Source organism: Salminus brasiliensis, chromosome 5 (genome assembly GCF_030463535.1).
Source record: "Salminus brasiliensis chromosome 5, fSalBra1.hap2, whole genome shotgun sequence".
Taxonomy (NCBI): domain Eukaryota; kingdom Metazoa; phylum Chordata; class Actinopteri; order Characiformes; family Bryconidae; genus Salminus; species Salminus brasiliensis.
Genome location: NC_132882.1, coordinates 44,390,337 through 44,417,252, shown reverse-complemented (window position 1 = coordinate 44,417,252; position 26,916 = coordinate 44,390,337). Strand labels below are relative to the sequence as shown.

The following is a 26,916-nucleotide window of genomic DNA, read 5'->3' as shown; positions in this document are numbered from 1 at the left end:
CTTTGGGATGGTTGATACACTGTCTTTAATGCATTTGTTCTCCTGGATCCAGCATTCTTAAATAAATACTTTGGTTTGCTTCTAACTTCACTCCACTCGTCTGCGACTCTTTCCACAAAACGAACACGCAAGGTGTTGCGCCCCGGAAGAGGGGTGGGGTACGGGCAACACTATGTAGACATTTTTCTACAAGAGAGAGAGAAAGAGATAAGGGGCTAATGTTAGCTAGGTGTAGGCCCATCCTTACACACTAGCAGCCATATCTACGCAGGCTACACATGCTAACTCAGTGCTAACGTTGACACTGGCCTGGAGTTGCGTGGTCAAGGGCAGCAACACCATCACCACCACCACGGACTGGGCCCTGTCCTTACTGATCCGAGTCCCGTGGCCAATTTGCTCTGCACATGAGGGCTAATATTATATATAAATATATATATATATATAAAATCTCTCTTTCTCTCTATATATATATATAAAATCTCTCTTTCTTTCTCTCTCTCTCTCTCTCTCTCTATATATATATATATATAATCTCTCTCTCTTTCTCTTCTCCAATTTGCACATGAGGGCTAACATTCGGTGCAAATCAGGCAGGGGACTCGTAGCCAAGTGGCTGAGAGGCTTGCCGTGAGGGTTTCATAAATATTAAAATGTCAAAGTTAAAAACCCCGAAAAACAGGATGTTCAAGGTTGTATTTTTCTTTATTTTTTGCACAAAAAGTATCATATAACTTTACAAAAACAAAAAAAAATACTATTTGCATTAAATACAGATGAGTCACTCCTGGGAGAGAGTCGGTGGAAACATGAATACTTTTGTACTGCACCACCTTCTGTAGCGGTCCCGCTCTCTTCTTCGTATCTGTTACAGCAGTGGTCCGCAGCCCTGGTGCTGGAGGCCCACTGCCCACATTATAGTGCTCACACTGCCCCCCAGCACACCTGCCCCAACCTACCCCACTCATTCTCCTTAAGGCCTCGCTGAGCTGAAGTGAATAGGGAATACAACAATGGGCTGGGCTTCCAGCACCAGTGAGCCTCCAGGACCAGGGCTGGGAACCATGGATTTAAAGGAATACTCCAGCGATTTTCAACCCAATCTCTATTTGCTGCATGCGTATCGTATGATTGATTACCACAGACAGTCATTTCAAAACCTTCCTCTGAGCTTAAAAAAAAAAAAAGAGCAAAACCCCCCCGACTCGGAACTCGGTTATGATAGAAGCCAATGGGCAGGTGCTGAATTTGGAGATAAAATGGTTACAAAAGTAGGTGATAATTTGATGGTTTGAGCAAATCTGTTCCTTAAATAGTTTTATCTACTCTGAAAACCCTGAAACACAGCAAAAAGTAGTTCCGGTCATTTTCACTTTCCCTAAGGTCTAAGGCCCTAAAAATAGTGCCTTCTTTAAAAGTACTAATTAAACAGATTAATAGAAGAATAAGGAATCCAGCACCTGCTTATTGACTTCTATCATAAGTGTGTCTCAAGTCAACGTTGCGTTTTCCTTACCGTCCATGGTAACTGACCGCTCACAGCAGGTTCAGCAGATTGGGTTGAACAGCATGGGCAATTCCTTTAAGCTAATCTCTCGCTCCATCTCCTGTAGTCTTCGAGTTAGAATGCTTTAATGCTTTAGTCAAACCACCATGGTTGCTCCCCATATATAGACACAAACAAGCCACGCCGCTGTACAATGCCCCTCGAAGCTCCGCCTTTTTCAACTGGTATAATAGTGGTAAAACTCTTAACACTTCTCAACTCCCCTGGGTTTTAATCTCCACCTCCTTCCTCCCTCCCTCCAGCCCAGACCTCCCATCTTCTCCTCCTCCTCCGTGACCCCTTTTGAGTCCTCTCAGGCTCCGTACACACTCTCATTGCTGTAGGTCATATACAGGAACAGGTCCTCCTCGTGATGTTCCTAAACAACAACAACAACAACAAAAAACAACAACAACAACAAAAACATATTAGTCATATTAGTGTAAAATCCTGTAGTATTACTCTACCGCCTCCGTCCACATGCTCCTCTACCTTTCGAATGCTGCTTCTGGAGCTCTCAGCTTGTCCAGAAATGCACGTGTACAGCTAGCTGATTTGCGTTTACAGCAGTGGAGTAAAAGTGAATTCTCACTCCTCAACTACAGGGGGAGCGCAGGGGCAAAACATGGCACTCTATGCATAATGCTACTTTAATGTGGCGTGTTTTTTTTTTTTTTTTGCACGTTAATGACCTAATGCATAGTGTCGCTACCCGATTTGCACCCCTGACCTGATACTGAGATCTGTGCTCGTAAGCTGCATTAGCAGAGATAGCTGCTAGCTACCCACGATCAGCGCCCACAGATGATCATAAAAACGATAGCAAGCTAGCGTTAGCTACACAGTCACAATTGAATGTGGCAGTCGTGTGAGGAGGGTGCTTCAGTGTTGATCAGCTTACGTTAGCTAGCTAGCTAGCTAGCTACACTCACCACACAACTGCTTCGCTAGCTGTTACAGCAACATGGTGGTATATATTATAAGTGAAGTCGAAAATCTCAGGACGTCTTAGCGCAGATAAACAGCCGAGGCCGGACACCCACCCAAAGTCACACACTGGCTGCCATAGCGCAGCTGTCAGGTAGCGCCGCGAAGCTGTGCATGTGATTGGCCGAGAGGCATTCTATGAGGGTTTCATTAATATTAGAAATGAAATGTGAGCCTGATTGTGTCCTGATTACCTCGTACACAGCGGAAAGAGGGGAGCTGGACGGAGGGAGGGAATTTCGGACAAAAAAGAAGAGCGCTTCTTCTGGCCTCATGGACACTCGCTGCCTGATGAGGAAACACAGCTGGCCAACTGAAAAGAGAGCGAGAGAGAGAGCGAGAGAGAGAGAGAGAGAGAGAGAGACAGTCAGTTTTTTATTCAAAGAACATTAAGGGTGTTATTTATCATGAGCAGAAAGGGAGGGAACAGAAGGCTAAAGGTCAAAACTGAGTGGCTACAGCTGGTCAACAAGTGGACAAGGCCTATTTTCTCCCGACCCGTACACCACTGAGGGCGGCCCCTCAAGCCTCTCATCATCACCGTGCAACCAACAACGCGCCTGGAGGGAAGCGATGTGGGCAGAGAGCGCCATCTACCCACCCTGGAGAGAGCAAGGAAGGCCAACTGTGCGGTCTCGGGGCCTCGGCTGCCGATGGCTAGCAGCATGACCAGTGTTTCGAACCAGCGAACCTCCCACTCGGGGCCCCCGACATGGCCTATTCCCAAGAGTTTCCAAAGATTTTTAGATTCGACACCTTAGCATATTTAAAAATCCCTCATTTAACGAAGCTACGAGGTGGCTAACAAACTAACAACGCAAGGTACATAGGGGCTGGCTGGCCCAGTCTAGGCTTTGTAGACCAGAGTCAGGGGTCTGAAACCACACACTACCACACTGGGTAATACACAGGGTTTCAACACTAGCGTAGTTTCATTAGCGTAGTGGACAGCGTGTGTAACGTAGACCTCGGCCACAGCTTTAACATTAACAAAGCTCTGTGGCAATCAGCAAATCAACAGCTTCGATTTTAAGGGTCCAGGGGCCCGGTTTTAAGCCAGGGATCCATCCGCCCAAGCTCGGTTTCTCCCACTAAGAGAGGTTTGCTTGCTACGTACTTGGTCATGTCATGATGACTTGCCACCAAAACTGGTGTGCACCTTCACACCTACTTCACAAACCATGATGGAGGGTGAGGAGGGAGGGGGGTCTATTAAGTCCCAGCCAATTGGAGGAGAGAAGGTAAAAAAGCTCAGACTCACCTGTCAGGTCTGAGGGAACGAGGTATTTCTTCTTGTCGAGCTCAGGAGCACGAGATCGAGCAGCTCTTTCTACGATGATCTAATAAACCAAGCATATTTAGAGCAGTTATTAAAATTATTATGAGCATCAACAGGACTATTAAATACATATTTCATATTTTGATTCAATTTATTACATTTATTGCTGTGTTTTCTTATCTTCTTTTTTCTGACGGAATTCAGCAAATTAAAGTATACGGACACTAAAGTGTTGAAATGACTGTCCGTGGAAATTGACCACAGGTTCTAGATACAGCAAATAGAGCTGAGGGTGAAGCACGCTGCTCATTTCCTGGTCATTTCCTCCTCTAAAGCCCTTTAAACTAAACACTCCCCAATTTCAAAAACAAGTGACCAACCGGAATTTTGTCAGGATGCTTGGCCCGCACTCTTTCCCCTTCCAACCGCCGGACCTCAAACGGGACGCTGCGCTGGTACTGGCTGCTCATCTGGAGAAGAAGTACAAAAACTTTACACATTTTAGCCTCAAAAATGGTCCCACAAGACCACCGTGTACCATCACATGACCCACATATCCCACCACATCTCCAGTGTCCTGCTCTGGACGTCAGCGGGGATATATTTGCTCTATGTTGTTGGATGGTTCAGCTGATCTACCATCATGGCCATCATGACCAACCTGGTCTACCAGCATGACCAAGATGATTGACCAGTCCTATCAACCAAGTCCACCAGTATGACCAGCTTGACGCCTAGCTTGGTCAACGCTGGTGGGCCAGCTAGTCCATTAAACCCCAACCAAAACATGAGCGCAGCTGGTCAAGATCAAAGCCGGTTAACCGTTTGTTTGTTTGTTTGTTCACCTGGATGACCTGAAGCTTTTCAGCCACCTTGACCATCACAGACCAGCTGGGACAGCTTGAGGCTTGCTAGGTGAGGTCTAGTGAGATGGAGGGGAAACCACTGTCCAGGTCTTAAGCCTTTCCAAAACTTCGAGCCTAAAACTGACCACTTGAGCTAGCTCCACGAGGAGAGTACCAAAGGAGAGTACATCCCCCTGGGTCATTTTGTACGGTACATGGTGCTGGAGAACATTCTGCACAGCCTTTATTAGGGTCATTTCAGGTCAGATGGTTTGTTGGTCAGCTAGATTACTTCCTAAATTATTCTTTTTTAAATATGTAACAATATTATTACATGCAAATATATGTTTAAGTCGTGGTTTCTGGGCTATATAGGATTTCTTTAGACTAGATCATCAATAATAGCTGGTAAAAGCAGCTAGGGTGACTCTGGGCAGCTCGGCCTGCTGGCCTGTGTGTGGATAGACAGCGTGACCCGCTATTTCGTAATCGTGGTCAGATGAGCGAAGCATAATAAGAGAAAGCCTGGCCTTAATAAGTCCAGACCAAAAAATAATCTACCATATATTAGCTGCAGTGTTGATTTTAATAAATCAATAATCTGTACTGGCTTCAATTACATATAATATTGCACTAATGTAGGCTAGCTAGCACTAACTGCTGGGGGACTGACCGTCCCGGACAGTCCAGGTCATGCTGATCGATCAGTCTGATTAAAAACGGCCACAAAAATCAAAAGTTACCTTCGTGAAACTCAGCAGAATGATGCAGAAGATGCTGGATCAACAGACGGGGAGGTAACGCCACTATCCGCACAACAATCGCTCCAATTCCTCCAGATCTGGGTCTATTTTTAAAATGTCTACTGCTCCACTTCGACCCAAACAATAATACACCCCGATGCACCGCCTCTCTTGCAACGCGTCGACCAATCCGTGAACAGCGACGTGTTGCTGTCCAATGAGATGATCGCGGAGGCGGGGATTAGGTTTGTTTACAATACGTTCGTTCGGGAGCCGCGCTGTCGATCAGCGCTTGTCCGCCCTCATTGGACCAATGAAATGCAGGGAAAACTGGGCCGGGATCCTGAGAGACGTGCCTGACGTGTCTTTTTTGGGCAGCGCTGCTGCTGCTGGAAGCGGCTTCTGTTCCTGCCCTGTTCAGCGGGTTCTCTGACTTCCCCTCTTCCAAAAACAACAGATTTATATTTCCATATCGTTAAATATGAAAGCAGGCGTGTAAAATGTTTTTTTTACTGTGTAGAAAAAGTAAGCATGTTCCTCAACTGAAAAACAAACTAACAATAATGCTGTGTTTTCGGAACTGCCTTCGTTCAGTCATCCAACCACGACGCTACCACCACCATGTTTGACAGCTGGTATAAGGTACTATGTTAGCTGTATGCTAGATGTAGTGACTAGTAAACCTACAGATGTGGAGAATAGGAAAATGGTGGCAAATACTAAAAAATATACCTTTTTATATACCATTTTATATGTAAAAATCCACTTCAGACCTGCCTATTTTAATATATTAGTAATTACTCATTTGCTTAACATGTTTGGAAAATAAATAGTAGTATAATACTATTACCACTACCTCTACTACTGCTACTATTACTACCACTACTACTACCACTACCTCTACCTCTACTACTACTACTACTACCTCTACCTCTACTACTACTACTACTACTACCACTACCACTACTACTACTACTACTACTACTACTACTACCACTACCTCTACCTCTACTACTACTACTACTACTACCACTACCACTACTACTACTACTACTACTACTACTACTACTACTACTACCACTACCTCTACCTCTACTACTACTACTACTACTACCTCTACTACTACTACTACTACTACTACCACTACCTCTACTACTACTACTACTACCACTACCTCTACTACTACTACTACTACTACTACTACTACCTCTACCTCTACCTCTACTACTACTACTACTACTACCACTACCTCTACCTCTACTACTACTACTACTACTACTACTACCACTACCTCTACCTCTACTACTACTACTACTACTACTACTACCACTACCTCTACTACTACTACTACTACTACTACTACTACCACTACCTCTACCTCTACTACTACTACTACTACTACTACTACTACTACTACCACTACCTCTACCACTACTACTACTACTACTACCACTACCTCTACTACTACTACTACTATTACTACCACTACCTCTACCTCTACCTCTACCTCTACTACTACTATTACTACCACTACCTCTACCTCTACTACTACTACTACTACTACTACCTCTACTACTACTACTACTACTACTACCACTACCTCTACCTCTACCTCTACTACTACTACTACTACTATTACTACCTCTACCTCTACTACTACTACTACTACTACCACTACCTCTACCTCTACTACTACTACTACTACTACTACTACTACTACCACTACCTCTACCACTACTACTACTACTACTACCACTACCTCTACTACTACTACTACTATTACTACCACTACCTCTACCTCTACCTCTACCTCTACTACTACTATTACTACCACTACCTCTACCTCTACTACTACTACTACTACTACTACCTCTACTACTACTACTACTACTACTACCACTACCTCTACCTCTACTACTACTACTACTACTATTACTACCTCTACCTCTACTACTACTACTACTACTACTACCACTACCTCTACCTCTACTACTACTACTACTACTACCTCTACCTCTACTACTACTACTACTACTACTACTACTACTACCACTACCTCTACCTCTACTACTACTACTACTACTACCTCTACTACTACTACTACTACTACTACTACCACTACCTCTACCTCTACTACTACTACTACTACTATTACTACCTCTACCTCTACTACTACTACTACTACTACTACTACTACCACTACCTCTACCTCTACTACTACTACTATTACTACTACCACTACCTCTACTACTACTACTACTACTACTACTACTACCTCTACCTCTACTACTACTACTACTACTACTACCACTACCTCTACCTCTACTACTACTACTACTACTACCACTACCTCTACCTCTACTACTACTACTACTACTACTACTACCTCTACCTCTACCTCTACTACTACTACTACTACTACCACTACCTCTACCTCTACTACTACTACTACTACTACTACCTCTACCTCTACTACTACTACTACTACTACTACTACCTCTACCTCTACTACTACTACTACTACTACTACCACTACCTCTACCTCTACTACTACTACTACTACTACTACCACTACCTCTACTACTACTACTACTACTACTACTACCACTACCTCTACCTCTACTACTACTACTACTACTACTACTACTACCACTACCTCTACTACTACTACTACTACTACCACTACCTCTACTACTACTACTACTACTACCTCTACCTCTACTACTACTACTACTACTACCACTACCTCTACCTCTACTACTACTACTACTACTACTACTACCTATACCTCTACTACTACTACTACTACTACCACTACCTCTACTACTACTACTACTACTACTACTACCACTACCTCTACCTCTACTACTACTACTACTACTACTACCACTACCTCTACTACTACTACTACTACTACTATTACTACCACTACCTCTACCTCTACCTCTACTACTACTATTACTACCACTACCTCTACCTCTACTACTACTACTACTACCTCTACTACTACTACTACTACTACTACCACTACCTCTACCTCTACCTCTACTACTACTACTACTACTATTACTACCTCTACCTCTACTACTACTACTACTACTACTACTACTACCACTACCTCTACCTCTACTACTACTACTACTACTACCTCTACCTCTACTACTACTACTACTACTACTACTACCACTACCTCTACCTCTACTACTACTACTACTACTACCTCTACTACTACTACTACTACTACCACTACCTCTACTACTACTACTACTACTATTACTACCTCTACCTCTACTACTACTACTACTACCACTACCTCTACCTCTACTACTACTACTACTACTATTACTACTACCACTACCTCTACTACTACTACTACTACTACTACTACCTCTACCTCTACTACTACTACTACTACTACTACCACTACCTCTACCTCTACTACTACTACTACTACTACCACTACCTCTACCTCTACTACTACTACTACTACTACTACCTCTACTACTACTACTACTACTACTACTACTACCTCTACCTCTACTACTACTACTACTACTACTACTACTACCACTACCTCTACCTCTACCTCTACTACTACTATTACTACCACTACCTCTACCTCTACTACTACTACTACTACTACTACTACCTCTACTACTACTACTACTACTACTACCACTACCTCTACCTCTACCTCTACTACTACTACTACTACTATTACTACCTCTACCTCTACTACTACTACTACTACTACTACTACCACTACCTCTACCTCTACTACTACTACTACTACTATTACTACCTCTACCTCTACCTCTACTACTACTACTACCTCTACTACTACTACTACTATTACTACTACTACCTCTACCTTTATTACTACTACTATTACTACCACTACCTCTACCTCTACCTTTATTACTACTACTATTACTACTACTACTGCTGCTACCACAAGTCTTCATGTAATCTTAGCTAAATAATTGTTATTATATTTTTATTATATTATTATATTATATGATACACACACAATTATAACGTAATAAAATGTATCGTTTTACATTTAAATAATAAATAACAAAAATAACCAGTAACGGAACGTTTCTCTCCACCAATGGGAGAAGAGGACGTGCTGTCGTCACCGGAGTCCCCGGCAGCCATTTTGTGTTGGGTGTTGACCCGCTGATGATGTTTGTGTGTGTGATGGTTTAAAGCTCCTCCGTCCCGGATCGTCTCCGCACTTCCTCTGCGCGGTGTCGCCCTGTTTTATTTCAGGTTATTGCGGGTGAAGAGGAACCCCTTCATCTGACGCTCGGAGAATCGCCTCTCCTCTGTTTTCCAGTAAAGGCCCGCAGCTCGCGGGCTAGCTAATCAGTTAGCGCTAGCTTAGCTTAGCACAGCGCAGCGCAGCGCAGCTCCGAGCGCGGCCGCTAACAGCGGCTCAAAATGGCGACAAATACGGCGCAGCAGACCCCGACACCCAGCTGGTAAGACACTAGAGCTGATGTACAGGACAACGGCGAACAGGCCGCGGTGTGGGTCTGCTTGTCGAGGGTGGCTCAGCTGCCTTCGTGGCTCTGAAAGTCGGCTCGCTAGCCCGTGTAGGGAGCGGTGCCCCGCGCTCGCTAGGCGCTAATGGTAGCTACGTTAGCTTAGCATAGCTTAGCTTAGCATAGCTACTTTAAAGCGGACGAGATTTTTAATATTAGCTGCTGTTAATTTGTTTGTTAGCTAGCTAGATAAATAGACATTGGTTTAGATATATTTTTATGATATATATATATATTTAAATGTAGATAGGGTTTATTAATTAAATGGGGGGTTTTCGTTATAGCTAGCTGGTGTTGTGCAGCTAGCTAGCTAGCCAGCATTTAAGGGTAGGTTCCAGAATTGACCTCAGCAGCTTTTTAGCTTTGTAAGGTGAAACAGGGACACATGTCAAGAGAAAACAGGGTTAAACTGGTATTTACATGAATACTTTTGTAATTTCTCTCTCTCTGTTAATTAAAAATACCTTTCAGATGTTTTATTGCTCACCAGTCTTGACAATTCAGTGTTTCCAGGAACTGCCTTTATATATATATATATATATATATATATATTAGCCATTAATGTCGACCATTTTCCTCAGCAATGTCATTAAAAACATCATCTTTAGTGTTTTAGGGTTGTAAACTGCTGCTGTTGGTCTGTTTGAGCTGAGGGATTTAGTACTAGTAGATCAGGGCCTGCTCAAACCTGCTCCAATGTTCTAGATAGCTAAGGTTCCCCTATTTCTGTTTTCCAGGGCGTATGGAAGCACGTCTGGCACCGAGACTCCTGTGCATGAGAACCCAGAGTGGGAGAAGGCCCGACAGGCCCTGGCCTCCATTAGCAAAAGCCAGAGCTCCACCAAGACGTCCCCGGCCAACCGCACTACCTCGCAGGTTAGCCTCGACTTAGGAGTGGTACGCCTGCCCACCCAAATCGCCCCCATCTGGGGTGATCACCAAGCGAGACTCAGCTGTTGCACTTTGGGTGTGCTGACCTTTTGAGATTGGTGAGATCCACCGATTGCAGGAATCCCAGCTGCAGAATTGCCATAATGGCTGTAATGGTTAGAGAAGTGGGCTTGGGACCAAAGGTCAATCTCCTGGATGTCCTTAAACAAGGCACCAAAGCCCCAATTGCTCCTTGGACGCGGTGGTGTGTGCTCGCTGCTCGTAATCGTGAGTGTGTTCACTGCCACAGATGGGTTAAATGCTGCTGTGTAGTGGCCATGAAGGATGTTCATAATCTTGGCGATATATGAGTTGGCAGTAATACAGCTAACGGTCTTTAATGCTGAGACGGGCCTCTTAAGCAGCGTGACCCTTTCTCTGAACTCTCTGAGGAGTAATAGAGTGATGCTGTGGGCTGAGAAAGATGGTGCAGGTCATCATCTGATCCAAAGAAAAATCACCTATGAAACCTGGCGGCAGTGGCGGCAGTGTCGTGTGTGTGTGTGTGTGGCTGTGTTGTTTTATGACGGACATGTTTTTGTTGGATTAATGGTGTTTTAATTAATTTTCAGGCTGGGCAGTACCAGACAGCAGTGACTGACTCGTCTGCAATGCAGCAGCAGCAGCAACAACAACAACAGCAGCAGCAGTACTATCAGTGGTACCAACAGAATCAACAACAGTACCCAGGGTATGCGTACCCTTACTACAACTACTACTCGGTTCCCCCGGTAAGTATACTCTGGCAATGTTTACAGCACCTGGATCAAACACTGAGTTCACACTAAAATGTGCTTACATGGTGTTTTATGCTTGTTGTTAGTATGGAGGAGGCTATCCTCCAGCTCAGTATGGAGTTCCGGGATCCTACCCGCCACCAACAACCCCAACGGGACAGGTAATAATCCTGTGCTAAGCTAAAATTAATAAGATTAATACCATAAATAAGTGTTGTTTATCTAATGGAAAGTGTTCATTTTAGTTCCTATTGCTCAGCCCTAATCAGTGGGACAGTGCGAGATGGTCAGCTGTGTTTCCCATGATGTAACGCTCTCTTATCTCTCCCCCAGCCTCCCGGCATGCCCATGATGGAGGACCAGTCCTCCAGTTACTCCTCTGAACCCCAACCGCCACCCCCTGCTGTCCCCCAGCCCCCTCCACAGAGCCCCACCTCCTCTGATCAAACCCCTCCCCCTCCACCCCCTTCCTTACCCCCACCACCCAATGCCCAGTACCCCCCACCGCCCTCCCAAGCCCCCTACAACCCAAACGGTGCCTTACCCTACAGCCCCACTGACTCCAACCCAGCGAGAGGCTATCATCATGGGCAGCCCAGGCCAGGTTACCAAGGTTACCAGCCTCCGGGATACCACCACCACCACCACCAGCAGCAGCAGCAGCAGCATGGTCCAGGGCAGGGTCCGTACGGAGGAGCTGGCCGGGGAGATGGCAACAAGAAACTCAACAACACGAACATGAACAAAGGTGGTCAGCAGTTGTGGAACCGCATGAAACGTGAGTGTGATTCGGGGTGTGTGATTATGGGTGGAATATTACGCTGTTATTTACGTTTCGGAGGTGTGGGCAGGCCTGTCACGATAATGCTGGATCATATGTTGTCCTAGAAAGGGTTTTTAAAAGGGTTATGCTGCTTATATAATGATAATATAATAGCGTGGAGCAGTGAGACGATCATTAGGAATATTGAGGCGTTATAATAGTTTAAGTGTTTTAATATAAATATTAAACAAAATAAAGCCAGTGTCTGCAGAAATGAAGGTCATGTCCATGTGATGTGTACAATAATGTAGTTGTCGTGACAGGCCTAGCGGTGTGGTTAGTGTTTTAGGAAGTAGGAATTTTTATATTTTTATATTGTATCAACAGAGGCACCTGGAAGCGGCGGCGTGAAGTTTAACATCCAGAAACGCCCGTACGTGATGACCAATCAGAACTTTCCCCCTGGTGAGCAGCCGCCTGGACTGGCTACCTCCACAGCCACCACAACAACTCCAGCCTCTTCAGTTGCGACAGTGACCGCAGCAGGAGCTTCTCAGGCAGGGTGAGTGTGGCCTTGGAGCTGTACTTCCCCCCTCTCTCACGCTTTTGGTACCAGGTGCCGGGAGAGCCGTCTGTATCCGTTTATGAGCATAAGAGCTGTGGCCTCGACCTAAACTGAACTCAGCGTTTCCTTTTATGCTTTTGTTTGGAGAGGACGGTAAACAGAAGATGGGAAAGTGTGAGACGATTGACTCCCCACTCCTAAATAAAGTAAAGGACAGTCAGAGACAACCTTTCCCCAACCTTTCCTGAATAAGTTGTATCCTGGGACAGCTCAGGTTATCACTGGCTGATTTTTGTAAAGCAGTAATCTTTCAAAACCTGTTTATTGATCTGTCAAATGCGTTACAATTCAATGACAATTAAAATTGGCTTGGAAAGAATGTTTTAATTTAGTTAAAATGACATCTATAATATTAGAATGACAAAAGAATGATGTTCTTTGTGCAGTTGTACCTCAGGCCTGAAAGAATATGGACATTGTGAGTGTCGCATTAAAAGCTTCATTGGACCGAGGATGAATTATGTCTATGTTCTGTGTGTAGCCCTCAGGACTGGCCTCAGGCCATGAAGGAATATGTGCAGCGTTGCTTTACAGCCTGCGAGACAGAAGAAGACAAAGACCGCACAGAGAAGGTGTTGAAGGACATTCTGCAGAGTAGGCTGCAAGACGGCTCGGCTTTCACTATCGACTGGACAAGAGAACCACTGCCAGAGTGAGTCGCGTGTGACTGTTTTTTCTCCTGCTGTTGTTGGTTTGTTCTGATCTCTCCACATGGTCAGAAATATACTGATTACAAGTAGCTGACTGGATGCCAGTTTTCTATACTTTTAGCTTTAAGCTTCTTAAAATGGCTTATCAGACTGTTCAGAACAGTCTCAGCTCTCTCTGTATTGATACCATGTAACCTAGAGCACTGTGTGAAGCGATGCTCTGACCCTAAAGAGTATCTCTGCCTGTTTTTATAACCTCATAACTCCAGATGTGAGCCTCGTACGATCTGGCCATATGTGCAGTTGAAATGGTGTAGCTCTACAGGTGAAATTACAGGCCTTTTCTCTCCACAGAGTGAAGCCCAGACAGTCTCGATGGGAGGCGGTTCCTCAGCGCTCTCAAGACAACGCCGCTGGTCGAGGTGGTGCCACCCGTGGCAGGGGCGGGGCTAGGCTGGGTAACTACAGAAACGTGTTTTCTCAAAGAAGCCCCTCCTCCAGCTCGTCCCGCTCCTCATCACGATCACCTTCACCTCACAGCCGCCATAGGGACAGGAGTCGACACCGCCGCAGGTAACTAATTAAACTACAAACCCGCAAAACGTAAACGCAGGACCAGATTTCTAATGCCTGGAAACAGGTGCTGAAACTCGTGGTTGATTTGGAGGTTTGTCTGTTTTACCCACAGTGATTCTGGCTCCCAGTCAGATAGCAGCATGTCCAGTGACCTCAGACCTCTCTCTCGCCGGCAGCAACGGGCCGGACGTGGCAGAGGGGAAGACCGAGATCGAGGGAGAGGAGGGGAGCGAGGCAGAGGAAGAGGAAAAGCAAACCGTGGGCGAAGGTGAAGAATTTGCTTAGACACTCCCAAGACACTGCGGTGTGTTTATACCTTCATATCTGTGCATCTTCATATGAACCAATGAACTTCTCCTCCCTTCTCAGGAACATGGATGATGGTGGTAGTGGTCTTGGTAAAAAGAGGAAGGGCGGTAACGCAGGCTTGGATTTCCACGACCCGAACCGCGAAGCGAAGAAGCAGAGCCGGGCCGCACGTTTCCACACCAAACGCACCGAGCCGCTGGTGCTGAACATCAACGCCTTCGACCTCCCCAACGGCACCCAGGAGGGACTCAGCTGGGAGGACTGCCCAATAGTAGGAACTTGCCAGGACATTACCAAAAACTACCTGCGCCTCACCTGCGCGCCAGACCCTTCCACAGTCAGGCCTGTACCTGTAAGTGGTCCTCGCAGTTTTTTCATGATTATGGTGTCTTAGGAACATTTAATAGCTGGGATTTGAGTAGGGCAACTACCAGCCTTTACTGGATTTGAAATGTTCCTATTAAGATTGTTCTGCTTGGTGTAATCAGTGGCATTTTGCCTTTATTTATTTTTTTCAGGTGTTGCGAAAGTCTCTGGTTGCAGTAAAGGGCCACTGGAAGACTAATCAGGATTACCAGTATGCCTGTGAACAGATGAAATCCATACGGCAGGACCTCACTGTGAGTAAAGCCTACGAACTGGCACTTTCCCTTTGTATATCCCTTTCATATTTCGGTTTGACATGACCTCTCCTCCTCTCAGGTTCAAGGTGTAAGAACAGAATTCACAGTGGAGGTCTACGAGACTCACGCACGCATCGCACTGGAGAAGGTACATGGGTTCACTGACTTTGCATGTGTTTGTGTAAGCTATGTGCAAGCTATGTCATCATAATTAATGCAATCTTGTAAACCGTCTGCTTGTTCTGCTTTGCCAGGGAGACCACGAGGAGTTCAACCAGTGCCAGACGCAGCTGAAGGCACTTTATAAGGACTGCCCATCGGACAACGTGGGAGAATTCACCGCCTACAGACTACTGTACTACATCTTCACTAAAAACTCTGGAGGTAGTCTAGAACTCTGGCCTGTTCTCATGTTTGTGCAGACCACGCAGGTCTTTCCAGTCAAGTTTTGTGCTGGATAAAGACCAGTCTGTATAATACGACCTGTAACGGCAGTGCCCAGTCTCATCCCTGTTTTATTTTATTTACCCTTCTTGACCTCTAGACTTGACCACCGAGTTGGTGTATCTCACCCCTGAGCTCCGCCAGGACAATTGCGTAGCTCATGCTCTCGCACTCCGTGCTGCCTGGGCACTCGGAAACTTCCACCGCTTCTTCCTGCTGTACAAACGGGCACCACGCATGGCTGCATATCTTATTGACAAGTTTGTGGAGCGCGAAAGGAAGCTAGCGCTGGGGGCCATTCTCAAAACGTGAGTGCTGGAAACGGGGAGGAAATTTTAGTGATGATTGGAAGCTTAGAGGAGTTGGGCGAATATTAACCAGGGATTCCACTGGAATGCATTATGAAACCATTAGAAATGGAAGTATTAGCTTTCATATTTAAGGAGAGAATTAGACATTTAAAATACCAGCTCGATTGTCCAGCTGAGTTGATCTTTAAAACGTTCTCTTCTCTTTGTCTTTCCGTCTCCCACAGGTTCAGGCCCTCTGTGCCGGTGGAGTATGTGCAGTCCAGCCTGGCGTTCCCATGTTTAGATACGTGTTTAGCCTTTCTGACAGGGCTGGGGGTGATGTTGACTCCTACAGACCCCAGCAAGATAGACTGCAAAGCCAGCTCAGCTTGTCTGACCACTTCTTAGAGGGGCAAGGGTGGGAAGGTTACTTAGATGTTGGTGGGGGAGGCATAAGGGACCATTCATCCGCACAACACAGCCAACTCAGTTTAACTCAGTTTAGAGTTAGACGACATTGTACAGCAATGATTAGACTTATATTTATATTCTTATAACTCTTATAGAGCGTGACTTAAACACAGGAATGGACTGTCAGCACACACACACACAGTAGCTTAGCTGCCAGTGCCACAGCATGATTTACTGATAAACATTTGGAATGTGAGATTTTTAAAAACGTTAACAGAGACCCTCCCTTCACAACACAATGGAAGCACTTTCAGAAAGTGTGAGCAGCAGCAAACATGAGCTCAGGAGCAGCTGTAGGTCATCTTCAGCTATCAGACAGGAGATTTTTAGACAGGAGAAGACAGGGAAGTTCTGGGTGTCCCGTTTCCTAGCCCTCACCAATCATTTTGAAGCTAACAGTGTTGTGTGTTCTCATGTTTTTTCTCCCCCCCCCAAGCTGACAGCCTCAAAGCTCACACGAAGTGAAAAGTCCTGCGAACCAAAGAGGTCAGGAAGGAAAAAGCCTGTTAGAAGCTTTCAGTCTTCATCCAAGCATCCTGATGATCGTCTGGCCCGCACCACGAAGCCTGCTTTCTAATCCAGATTAACCGCCTCGGCCGTCTTGTTGTGATGAACTTTGCCTTGCTTGTTATCATGGAGCGAAGAGGATGGTTTGTATTGGAATGAATGTCGTAGGAGCTTCGTTAGCAGTGGAGAAGTCTTTCGTCAAAGTGATCCTGTTAACCCTAGATGTGTGGACTGAGCAGAAATGGGTTCTACAGGATGTTTGGCGTTCTCTCGCAATGCCTAAGCTTTTCGGAGCCCCTTCGGCGAAACCCCACACCTTTCCACATTGTCCCCTAACCCTCAGCCTACCCCCATCCACATCACGCCAATACACGCACATACACCAGAATCTGGCCTTTCGCGAAGTCCGCTGGTTCCCCCTTCAACACCGAAAAAGAGTTGTAGCTCAGTGAAATGGCTTCAACCAACAAATGACTTTAGTAATATGCAGGTTCACAGCCATCTCTACTACTACCACCACTTCTGCACATCTTAGGGCCTCTTAGCAAGATCACCAGCAGCTGTACCATGAAGATAAATGTCCCCTACACCACCACCACCACCATCCTGAGGATGGGCTGGAGATACCCAACATCACGCCTGGATGATGGAGCTGCCAGTCAAGCAAACCAGTTTGGCAGCTGCAGGGTGTGCAGCAAGTGCAGTTTCTAAGATGTCCACTAGATGGCTGCTGCCACTGCCACTGCCACCCCACCACGATGGTCTCCTCACCTCAGTGTTGGGCGGCGTCTGCTGCTTCTCCTGCTGTCCAGTCAGGAGCTGGCAGCAAATGGGTTTGTATTCTCGGGTGGTCTTGCCACAGCGGCCACTCCGAGTCTGAGCACGTATGTATGGCTGGTAAGAAAAAAAAAGGGACTTGGCTGTTTCTGGAAGGAGCAAGATTGATCAGCAGCAGATGTTCTCCTGGCTTTTGGTTGGATGCCATTCAGATTAGTCAAGCATGTTGTCTAATGCAAATGTAATTGGATACCCCTGATAGTTGGTGAATTTGTCATTTGTTTTGGAAGGTTATGCGGTCAGGGTTTTAATGTCCAGCTTACAAAGCAAGTAGACCAAATCTACCAAAGAATGAATTGTCAGCTGATGGAGGATCTGGAAGGCTTGAGCTCAGCCTGTGTGAATTTCCCTCCACTGGTTTTTTTTTTTTTTTTTTTTTTTTTTTTTTTTAAATAACCTGAAAAGGTTGCAGGTGATGATTCGTTTGAGGAAGCATTGAAGCAGGTTCTGCAAGCTCTTGAATATCTAAAGTTTGAGAAATTCCACCGTTTTAAACTCTATAAACTTCAGTGGTTGAGAGGTAAATGGTCAGAGGTGGGGTTTGTGTGGAATTAATGGTGGTTAAAGGTGGAGAAGCTCACGGAGGTGGTGAATGTTAACCTGTACATGTCGAGTTTCATATGGGATGTTAATAGTGGGGGTCGAGAGTTTAATTCCCGAGCCAATGCCGCTTTGCCATCAGGAGCTGGAGTCGGAGCGAGCACAATTGGCCGTGCTCTCTCCAGGTGGGTAGATGGCCGGCACAGGCGTCTGTTAGCTGGTGTGGTGGAGCTTTTCCGGAGTGCGTCCGAAAAAGAGGCGTTGGCTGACTTTGCGTTAAGTTCTTACCCTCCTAGTTTCTGGAGCTGTGCTAGAGGGGGCTAGAATGGGTGGGTTAATCGGCAGAACCGAATTGGGAGCCAAAGGGGGAAATAAATTTTTTATGTTAACTAAGTGTCTCAGGCATCAGGCAGCGTCTTCGCCGCCGCACCACCATGCACAACGGCGTGACTTATATTTCCACACCAAACCCACTCTGACTTTGTAGAAATTGGTGGAGGTCTTGAGGGGGGGTCCCTCTCTACTTGTCCAGTATTGGTCTGCAATACACCGCTGCAGTATTGGCGGCGCTTGAGGCATAGCTCGGAAGCAATGGTTCCCATTTCGTATTTGTATCCGCAAGAGGTTTTTTCAGGTGAAGCACTGACTTTCTATGCTGCTGTAAATGTTGTACAGATTAGACGGGCCGATGGTAAGTGTAAATCTGATCCAAGCAGTGATCCTGATGGCTTTTTTGTTTAGGTTTTTCTTTTTAATGAAGCTTGGTTTGGCCGTGTGTAAATACTGATGCGTACTTTGTGATGTGAATATGTAAAAATTGTACATTTGACAGGCTGCGTTGATCTGGTTGTGCTCCGTGATTAAAGTCCTAATAGAAAAGGGTTGAAATGGGATCCGTTGATGATCTTTGTCTTTTCCCCCCTTTTTATTTACCGTCTGGTTCGTGTTGTAGTCCGCCAAATCTTTTTCTTGTGTGCTTTAGAGTTTCCGATGTCCGCCTCCCCTTCCACCCACCCACCCTTGTCATTTAAAACTCCTTGTGTTTATTTTTGGTTTTGCTTATTTTCACCTTTTCAGCTTTCCTAAAAAACACCCACCTTCCCAATTAACTGAACTGGACTAAACAAAACACAACCTCAAGAGAAAGATTTGGCTGAGATACTGTTTCCGCACCAGTTAACATCCCTCCAGCTTTTGGCTGCAAAATTAGCATGGAGTTGGCACATTGGACCCACTGCCTTCCCGAATAGTCAAGATTAGTCATTAGAAGATGGCTAACTGATGCTAACTGGTGTTTTGTTTCAGTACTTTGTGTCTTTTTAATGTGTGATCTTCTACAGTACGCTCAAATGGTTAGCATCGATCCCGATGTGTGTTGTGGCTTTTTTTTTTTTTTTTTTTTTTTTAATAATAATAAATAAACCCACTAATTTAATTTCAAGCTTTGTTAACATTTAGCTTCTGCTGGTTTTGACCACATTATCCATTTGATGGCCTCCTGTAAACAATCTCTTGTTTATTATTATTATTGCTATATGGAATTCTGATTTTCATCTGTAAAAACTGACCACCCCCCCCCCCCCTCCTCTACCCTCTACCCTCTCACTCTTGCTATTTCTTGTCTCATTACCAGATCTCTCTCTTGGTTTTTTTTCTTTTCTTTTCTCCTCGTCCTTGCAGTCATGCATAATCGGAGCTAAGCGAGAGGTGGCAAAGATGAAAGACATGAGAGGAAACTTGTATCCAGAGATGAACTGGATGCTGGAAAGTGGGCGCCGCGAGCCGAGACGAGCTCACGAGATCATGAAATGCCTTCTCATCCCGCTGCTGTGTGATGAGAGCTTTTTATTTTGTGTATTGATGTGAGATTTCAGTCTTTTCTGTTTTTAAAGAAACTACCACCCTGTTATGCCTGTTTGGACGATGTTCTCCAGTGTAAAACGTTGATGTGGAGAATTCTGGATAAGCTCGTATGTTCAGATGTGTTTTGCCTCCTTTGCTGCACAGGGCTGACCCTCCTGACTCTGGACTGGGTTACAGGCTGGCGTTTCTCAACCCTGGTCCCCCGAGGCCGGCTGTCCCGCACCCACCTTAACTCTCAAGTAATGGGCCGGTTGGTTGGAGCAGCTGTGTTGACGTGCAGGGCGGTGGGCCTCCAGGACCAGGGGGGTGAGATGCTGTTAGAGGTGTCCTGCTTCTGGATCAATAACAAGCTCGTAGTTTTGGGAAGGTGTGGGGCGTGTATGTAGTGGGAACAGGACACGTCTGAACATGCCAGCTCACTAAATTACTTCATGAGTGTGATGTTTTGGTTGAAATTGCTTATGTCCGCAGTCACGGTCTCCTTCCTCTCAAATTATTTAGATTTTTATTCAGATTTTCTCTCTTCTCCACTCTGAGAATGTATATTTAATATTGTCAGTAACTGATTGTACTGTTTTTCCAGCTTGTGTGAATACCCCTAATCCCTCCCTCCCTCTTTTTTTTTTTGGCTTGTGCTTTCCCTGCCTCTTCTGATTGCTTTCTTTACTTTTCAGTATCATAGTAGTGGTCTTTATTATTACTATTATAATTTTTGTATTTTTTTTTTGCTCTTTATTTTGACGCCTATCCTCCATGTGACTGCTCCACCCATTGTCTCGACTAGTTTCCATCCTTTGTCTTTGTTCACGTCTCTCTCTCTCCCATCCTTCCTTCTCATTCTGTCCCCCTTTCCTCCCCCCCATGTGTGTTGAGATGATGACTCTGTTACGGTTGTGATGGCTGTATGTGGTCTAAGCTTGGCCGTAAGTATTCCCGCAGCAGTGGCTTTTTGCTTCTCTGCCTTCTCTTCCAGCTCTAACAGCCCAATGCCAGCCCCCCCCAATCCCTCCCCGTCCCCATTTCACATTAGGATCTCGACTTGTATATTCTTATCTGTACATACTGAAGCTGCTTTCCAGAAGAAGATGATAATAAATAGAAGTGATTCAATATTGGAGCTGTCAGAGTTTCTGTGCAGTTTCAGGGGCCACTTGTGCAGTTCCTAGAGCCAGGACCCCTTCAGAGGGGTTATGGGGGCCATGGCATGACCTACAAGGGGGTCCAAGTCCATGCTAGACAGGTGGTGTTAATATTATGTAACTGGTTTTGTTTATTAGGAAAGACCAAGGCCCAGGCCTGGATGCTTTGCCTCGTAAGAAGTCCGCAGGGGCGGTGGAGAAGGGGGTGTGGCCTGACTAAGCCGCTGTTAATGCTAGGTTTTAGCGGCAGTGGTATCCTACTATTAGCAACATACTAACATGTTGTAAATCTGTACCTTTGACCAACTCGGTGGGAAATAAAAGCACAAGTAGCATTAGCAATTAGCTTCTAACATTTATTAGCATGTTCCTGCTCACCCTTACCATGTAATACCTTTGGCCATGACACAATGATTGACATGTACTGGTCTACCTCTAGCACCAGAGGCCAGAACTTGGTTGGTACGTTATTAAATTAACAGGTGAGACGTAGAACAAAAATACAGTAATGGAAAATTGCACGAACATAACGAGAAAAAAAAAAAAAAAGACACTCAGTGATTGGCTGGTTTTGTCCACGGGTCGGAACCGTCTGTAAAAGGGTGGTAAGGTTGGGTAAACAAGGTTCAAGTAAAGGCGTGGCCTGTGAAAGCCCTGGGCTGGGGGGTTAGGCTGAGTTAAGTAGTTAACAGTTTGTGTGTGTGTGTGTGTGTGTGTGTTAGCCACTACCCTCTCTCACACACACCTGATATCCCTTCAGTGCCGCAACACCACCTTCACTGTAAATGCCTTCAACCGAAATGTCTCTGCACGACAACACAGAAAATCACACACACGATAAAAGGGACCCGGATGCGGCCGCATCACTAGAACACTTCGGAGAAACGAAAGTTCGAATGGGATCCAAGTGCTTGGAGTTAGGAGCAGAATTGGGGGAGACGGGTGGGCTAGGCCTCTTCTACGCTCTCGCGTTGATGATGTCCACGAACTCTGGCTTCAGAGCAGCTCCGCCCACCAGAAAGCCATCCACGTCCTTCTGGGAGCCCAGCTCCTTGCAGGATGCCCCGGTGACCGAGCCTGAGGATGGAAGGGGTAGAGTGGTTTTAGCCAATTTTTTAATTTTACTTTAAAAAATTCATGCAGATAATACACAAGTGTCCAAAAGTTTGTAGACACCAAGCGTTCCTTCTGACATCAATGCTTTTAATAAGGACAACAGCAGCTTCTACTCTACCCTGGAGACGTTTCACGTTAGATTCTGGAACATTGCTGCAACAAGGATTTGATTGCACGTAAGCCTACGAGACCATCAGTGAGGTCTGGTACTGATACAGGGTTAGTTCTACCCCTCCAACCCCATCCTAACCCATTCAAAAGGTACTGGATGGAGCTCAGTCACTCCAGAACCTCATGCTGAACCTCACAGTCCAATGCTGGGGGTTTTTATACCCGTCTAGCCGATGCTTGGATTGACCACGGTGACTCTAGGCCCAAGTGCGGTTGCTCCAGAGCTCCCCATTCTATTGGTAGGGAGTACATCATGCACGGTCTCCAGTATTAGCAATCTGTGCCTCTTCCACTAACGAGCTTTATTGATTATTGATCAGGATCATTATATGATTATTGGATCTGGACAGTTTTTAAATACTTTAATAAATCAAACGATCAAATTTCCATTGCTGCCATTATCTTATCCGTATACCCAACAGCAAAGGCCCTCCCAGGCCCCCAAACGGTCACGAGGCAGCCCCTTACCTCCGTAGATGATCCTAACAGAGTTGGCAACGGCCTCAGAGACGTTGGTCTTCATCCACTGCCTCAGTTTATCATGCACCTCCTGAGCCTACAGGACCCAAAAAAAACAAAAGGAGGACTGCTGAAGACCACCAGACTGCTAGGAACAGGTGTGAGGGTGTAAAGCGGTCAGTGATGTGGGCCAGAACCCGTACCTGTTGTGGAGATGCGGTTTTGCCGGTGCCAATGGCCCAGACAGGCTCGTAAGCCAGGACCACTTTACTCCAGTCCTTGACGTTGTCTGGAAAACAAGACGTCAGAGGGGGTCACATTTCTAACACATTAGCCAATGCTGTTTAGGGAGGAAACTTTTCTGGGACATCCTTCAGCAAAGCCACTGATGTGAAGCACTGATCGTTAAATCAGCGCCCCCTTGTGGACAGTCTTGCTAAATGCAAGGGAGTGAGTTTGCAAAGCCAGGTAAATAAGGGGCTTTGCTACCAGTTCTTGTTGACTGGTTAGCCACATCTTTAATTCTATCTAGCAAGGCTATTAATGTGAAGGTCCGAAAGCTATTAGAGTATGAACAGCGCCCCCTTGTGCAAGTGAGGTTTTTAGCTTTGCTTCTAAAAGCAATCAAACCCCAACAGTGATGAATTTTTATTGTATTTAATTTTTTTTTATTGACCTGCGATGACTTTGGTCTGCGCGAAGACGACTTTCTCGGTGATGCCAGCCTCCCTCTCGTCCAGCTTCTCACCGATGCAGGCAATCACGCCTATGCCGTTCTCCAGGGCATGAGCCACCTTCTGACCGATCAGCTGCAGACCAGAGGGAAGAGCACGGTTGAAACATTAACCGGTCTGTAAAAAGCGTTTGCCTCCAGCCCGCGAAGCGTTGCAACAGTGTGCAGTGCAGCTTGGGCAATCGAGGTTTGTTAATAATTAGGTATCAGTCAGTTCTTACCTCATCACTCTCGCCGAACACATGGCGACGCTCGGAGTGTCCCAGGATCACCCATCCCACGCCACAGTCCTTGATCATCGCAGGGCTACACAAACAGAGCGAGGACCCTACATCAGTTGTAGACCATCGTTTTCCTCCCTCCCCTTTTAACCCTTAGAACACATGTAAATAAGCTCGGATCGGATTTCCGGGATAAGCTGAGGAACAGACGCTGCTGTCCGGATCGGAAAGGAGGAGGCTGTGGAGCTTTTGGAAGCTGCAATGATCAATTTGTGTCCCGTCACTTAATCAATTTCCAAGTTTAATTTTTTTTAGCTCCACCCATGGGTGGAGGTTTCTGCAAATGGGCTGTGGAATATTGGAACGGTGGGGGCACTTCCAGGCTGAAAAGAGTGGCTGTTTACCTGATCTCTCCGGTGAAGGCACCCTTGGCAACCTTGTAGCAGTTCTGTGCAGCCACACCGAACTTGGCGTCAAGCTTGGAGCGGGCGAAGTCCAGGTAAATGGAAGGAGCTCCACACACCACCTCTGAGGAGATAAACAAAAATAAAGAAATAAATAAAATAATAAATAAATTAATTAATATATAATAAATAAAGAAAGAAATATTTTTAAATATATATATATAATAAATAAATTAATTAATTAATAAAATAAAATAATAATAAAAAATATATATAATAAATAAATAATAATAAAGAAACTGTTCTGTACAGTTCGGTCTAAATGCTAACGTCGCTAACCGTGAATGAAACGCTGCGTCCACCTCTTAGCATTTTGCTAACATCATGCTAACTGAAACAGACACTAGACCTCCCATTCATTCCAAGCTAGACACAATTAGAGGTTACTGTGTTAGAGGGGAAACGCAAGATCATCACAGCCAACCATCAGCCAAATGACTACGCTTAGCTTCAGCTCCAGTATTGTGTCGAAGCTGGAAGGTCACACTACGACTGTTCAGCAAATAACTTCCTGCAGCCAGACGCCACGTGCCCGACAAGACGTCATCCAGACTAATCATGATGTAGAAGGCATTTCTACTAGAAGTGCTGATCGTCTGGGATTTCCAGCACTTTCACCAGGCCTCTAGTTTACTCAGACAGAAGCAGAAGAACCACGTCGGGATCCACTTCGGTCAGCCAAGAACAGAAGACTGAGGCCGCAGCGGACAGCTGAAGACTGGAGAAACATCGCCTGAATGAGGAACCTCACTATAGGGTCAGAATTTGGCACCTTGAACTCATTGACCCAACCTCAACCTGCCTGGTGTCAAAAGTCCAGGCTGGTGGAGGCGGTGTAATGGCGCATGGGGGGCGGGACATTTTTATGGCACTCTTGGGGCCAGTTTAGTTTGGGCCAGTTGGGCCAGTTGAGAAGTCGTCTCAGCATTCCTTACTGGAATCATATGGGACACCTTCGGGATGAGGTGGAACGTGCTCCTGAAGAAGCTGCACAGGATCCCCAGTGTATCCAGTGTTCCTAATAAAGTGCTCAGCACTGCCCTCGGAGCACTGGGCCGTCTGCAGACCCGTGGCTGGCATTCACAGGACTATCTTGGGTAAAGCCAGTCTAAATTAAACCGACACTCGCTCTACTGTAAAGGTCATGCCTCCTAGTCTTCGCTGTCAAAAGGTCCAAGGTCACCCGAGAAAAGGTTAGTCTGAATTCTGCAGGGATCACGCTCAACCTGGAGGCCTAAAGGACAAAGGTCGAGGAGATTAAAATAAGCCTCCGAGCATCCAGGGCTTTAACGCTTTGCCGTCGGGCCGCGCAACACAGCCCGTCTGGTTTCCCCCCTGATTGTGAAACCGGCCTTCGCCATTGCAGCAGAGGAGGTCATATCGGGCCAAAATAAACAGGAACCCAGCATGAACAGAACTAATAGGGGATCCTGTCCTTATGGTGCAGACCTGGCGTCCCTTCCCCGAGCTAACAGCTCGTAGGCCTGAGGGGGAAATGCTAAAGCAGGTTGAACTTTGGCTGGTTACGGTCCACGCAGCAGCACGGACTGACCGTCTGCTGGATTCCCCTTCATTAAGAACAGAAACCGCTGCTGGCTCGGGCTTCAAAAGGGAGCATTACGATCCCGGTCCATTAGGACGCCCAGGTTGGCGTAGCTAGCTACGATGCTAAGTAACGACTCGGTCTCGTTAGCCGTCATGGTCGAGCTCAAGAGCAAAGCTAAGGAAGCAAACCTCGGCCCAAAAACGGCCTAAAGTCTGAACTCGGTCTAAGCTACTTTTCTAGGCCGGGAAATTGAGTAGGGGTCTCGTAAAACCCTTTAATGCTACAAGCTAGCGACCACAGGCGCGCATGGGCCTTAGCTTAATGCATGTAGCATTATTTACATTATTTGAGTAATAATTCAGAGAATCCAGTGGCATTCAGGTGGAAATATTAATCTCTATATATTTTCATATGGAGAACAACTGCTTCCCTTATATGGGCACTACTTCTGAGGTCAGCTACTAGCTCATATTTGGGTTACGGGCAACAACACTTTTGCTAGATCTTTTTTGGTGGACTATTCCTTTATCCCACACCTTTAAGACACAGCAAAGACACAAAATCATAATAATAATAATAATAATTTGCCTAAAATATTGTTGGAAATTCTCTTCTTTTTTTTTGGCGCATTCAATTCAAAGTCACGTTGTGGCTGCATCCCAAATCGATCCCTGTACACTCCCTGTGTAGTGCACTATGCAAGCGATTAAAAAACAAATACACGGCTTCTACACTATACAAAGTACGTGTCAGTAAACCTATATCTATATCTAAGGGCTCTGTATTTGAACCCCATCCACATTTAGCTCGCTTGTTTTGTGGTGTGAGGTAAAATATGTGTCTGCCCTATGTAGTGCACTACAGAGTGAGTAGAGAGCGGTTTGGGATTCACCCTAGAGACTTCCTCTCTTCTGACAGGGGTGAGTGCGCTACGGGGCTACGTGCTGGGAAA

General features: G+C 45.7%; 3 protein-coding genes across 4 annotated transcripts in view; 1 reads left to right on the top strand and 2 right to left on the bottom strand.

Moving 5' to 3' along the window:
* Window positions 1-686: 686 nt before the first annotated feature.
* Window positions 687-5,552, bottom strand: LOC140555754 (gamma-aminobutyric acid receptor-associated protein-like 1). Its single transcript, XM_072679062.1, has 5 exons — window positions 5,401-5,552; window positions 4,193-4,282; window positions 3,795-3,873; window positions 2,728-2,846; window positions 687-1,925 (listed from the first exon to the last, which is right to left on the bottom strand). Exons 2-5 carry the CDS (start codon window positions 4,280-4,282, stop codon window positions 1,860-1,862), a joined length of 354 nt encoding a protein of 117 aa, XP_072535163.1. The 5' UTR covers window positions 5,401-5,552; the 3' UTR covers window positions 687-1,859.
* Window positions 5,553-9,576: 4,024 nt separating this feature from the next.
* On the top strand, window positions 9,577-21,227 carry leng8 (leukocyte receptor cluster (LRC) member 8). Of its 2 annotated transcripts, XM_072680563.1 has the most exons (15): window positions 9,577-9,887; window positions 10,688-10,826; window positions 11,453-11,611; window positions 11,704-11,778; window positions 11,951-12,395; window positions 12,768-12,942; window positions 13,487-13,657; window positions 14,010-14,228; window positions 14,344-14,499; window positions 14,601-14,892; window positions 15,059-15,160; window positions 15,243-15,311; window positions 15,418-15,547; window positions 15,708-15,915; window positions 16,143-21,227. In XM_072680563.1, the coding sequence occupies exons 1-15, from the start codon at window positions 9,847-9,849 to the stop codon at window positions 16,303-16,305; spliced, it is 2,544 nt and encodes an 847-aa protein (XP_072536664.1). In that variant the 5' UTR covers window positions 9,577-9,846; the 3' UTR covers window positions 16,306-21,227. The 2 variants fall into 2 exon arrangements, with proteins under 2 accessions (XP_072536664.1, XP_072536665.1); XM_072680564.1 differs by lacking the exon at window positions 15,708-15,915 and having other exon boundaries at window positions 16,143-16,302.
* A 369-nt stretch (window positions 21,228-21,596) lies between these two features.
* The window catches only part of tpi1b (triosephosphate isomerase 1b), a 6,444-nt gene continuing 1,124 nt past the window's right edge, over window positions 21,597-26,916 (bottom strand). The window contains exons 2-7 of the mRNA XM_072680562.1: window positions 24,359-24,482; window positions 23,955-24,039; window positions 23,677-23,809; window positions 23,204-23,289; window positions 23,010-23,097; window positions 21,597-22,331 (exon numbers count right to left, since the gene is read on the bottom strand). Coding sequence (XP_072536663.1) covers window positions 22,213-22,331; window positions 23,010-23,097; window positions 23,204-23,289; window positions 23,677-23,809; window positions 23,955-24,039; window positions 24,359-24,482 — 635 coding nt within the window. The 3' untranslated portion in view covers window positions 21,597-22,212. The remainder of the gene's footprint in view (window positions 22,332-23,009; window positions 23,098-23,203; window positions 23,290-23,676; window positions 23,810-23,954; window positions 24,040-24,358; window positions 24,483-26,916) is intronic.

What these genes read in the sequence shown, in the direction of transcription:
- LOC140555754 (XM_072679062.1), bottom strand. Translation starts at nt 4,282, where the DNA reads ATGAGCAGCCAGTACCAGCGCAGCGTCCCGTTTGAGGTCCGGCGGTTG. An exon ending in AGCATCCTGACAAAATTCCG is followed by an intron (nt 3,874 to 4,192) that starts GTTGGTCACTTG and finishes TTGGTTTATTAG; the next exon opens with ATCATCGTAGAAAGAGCTGC. An exon ending in CGTTCCCTCAGACCTGACAG is followed by an intron (nt 2,847 to 3,794) that starts GTGAGTCTGAGC and finishes CTCTCTTTTCAG; the next exon opens with TTGGCCAGCTGTGTTTCCTC.
- leng8 (XM_072680563.1), top strand. Translation starts at nt 9,847, where the DNA reads ATGGCGACAAATACGGCGCAGCAGACCCCGACACCCAGCTG. An exon ending in CAACAACCCCAACGGGACAG is followed by an intron (nt 11,779 to 11,950) that starts GTAATAATCCTG and finishes TCTCTCCCCCAG; the next exon opens with CCTCCCGGCATGCCCATGAT. An exon ending in GCAGGAGCTTCTCAGGCAGG is followed by an intron (nt 12,943 to 13,486) that starts GTGAGTGTGGCC and finishes TTCTGTGTGTAG; the next exon opens with CCCTCAGGACTGGCCTCAGG.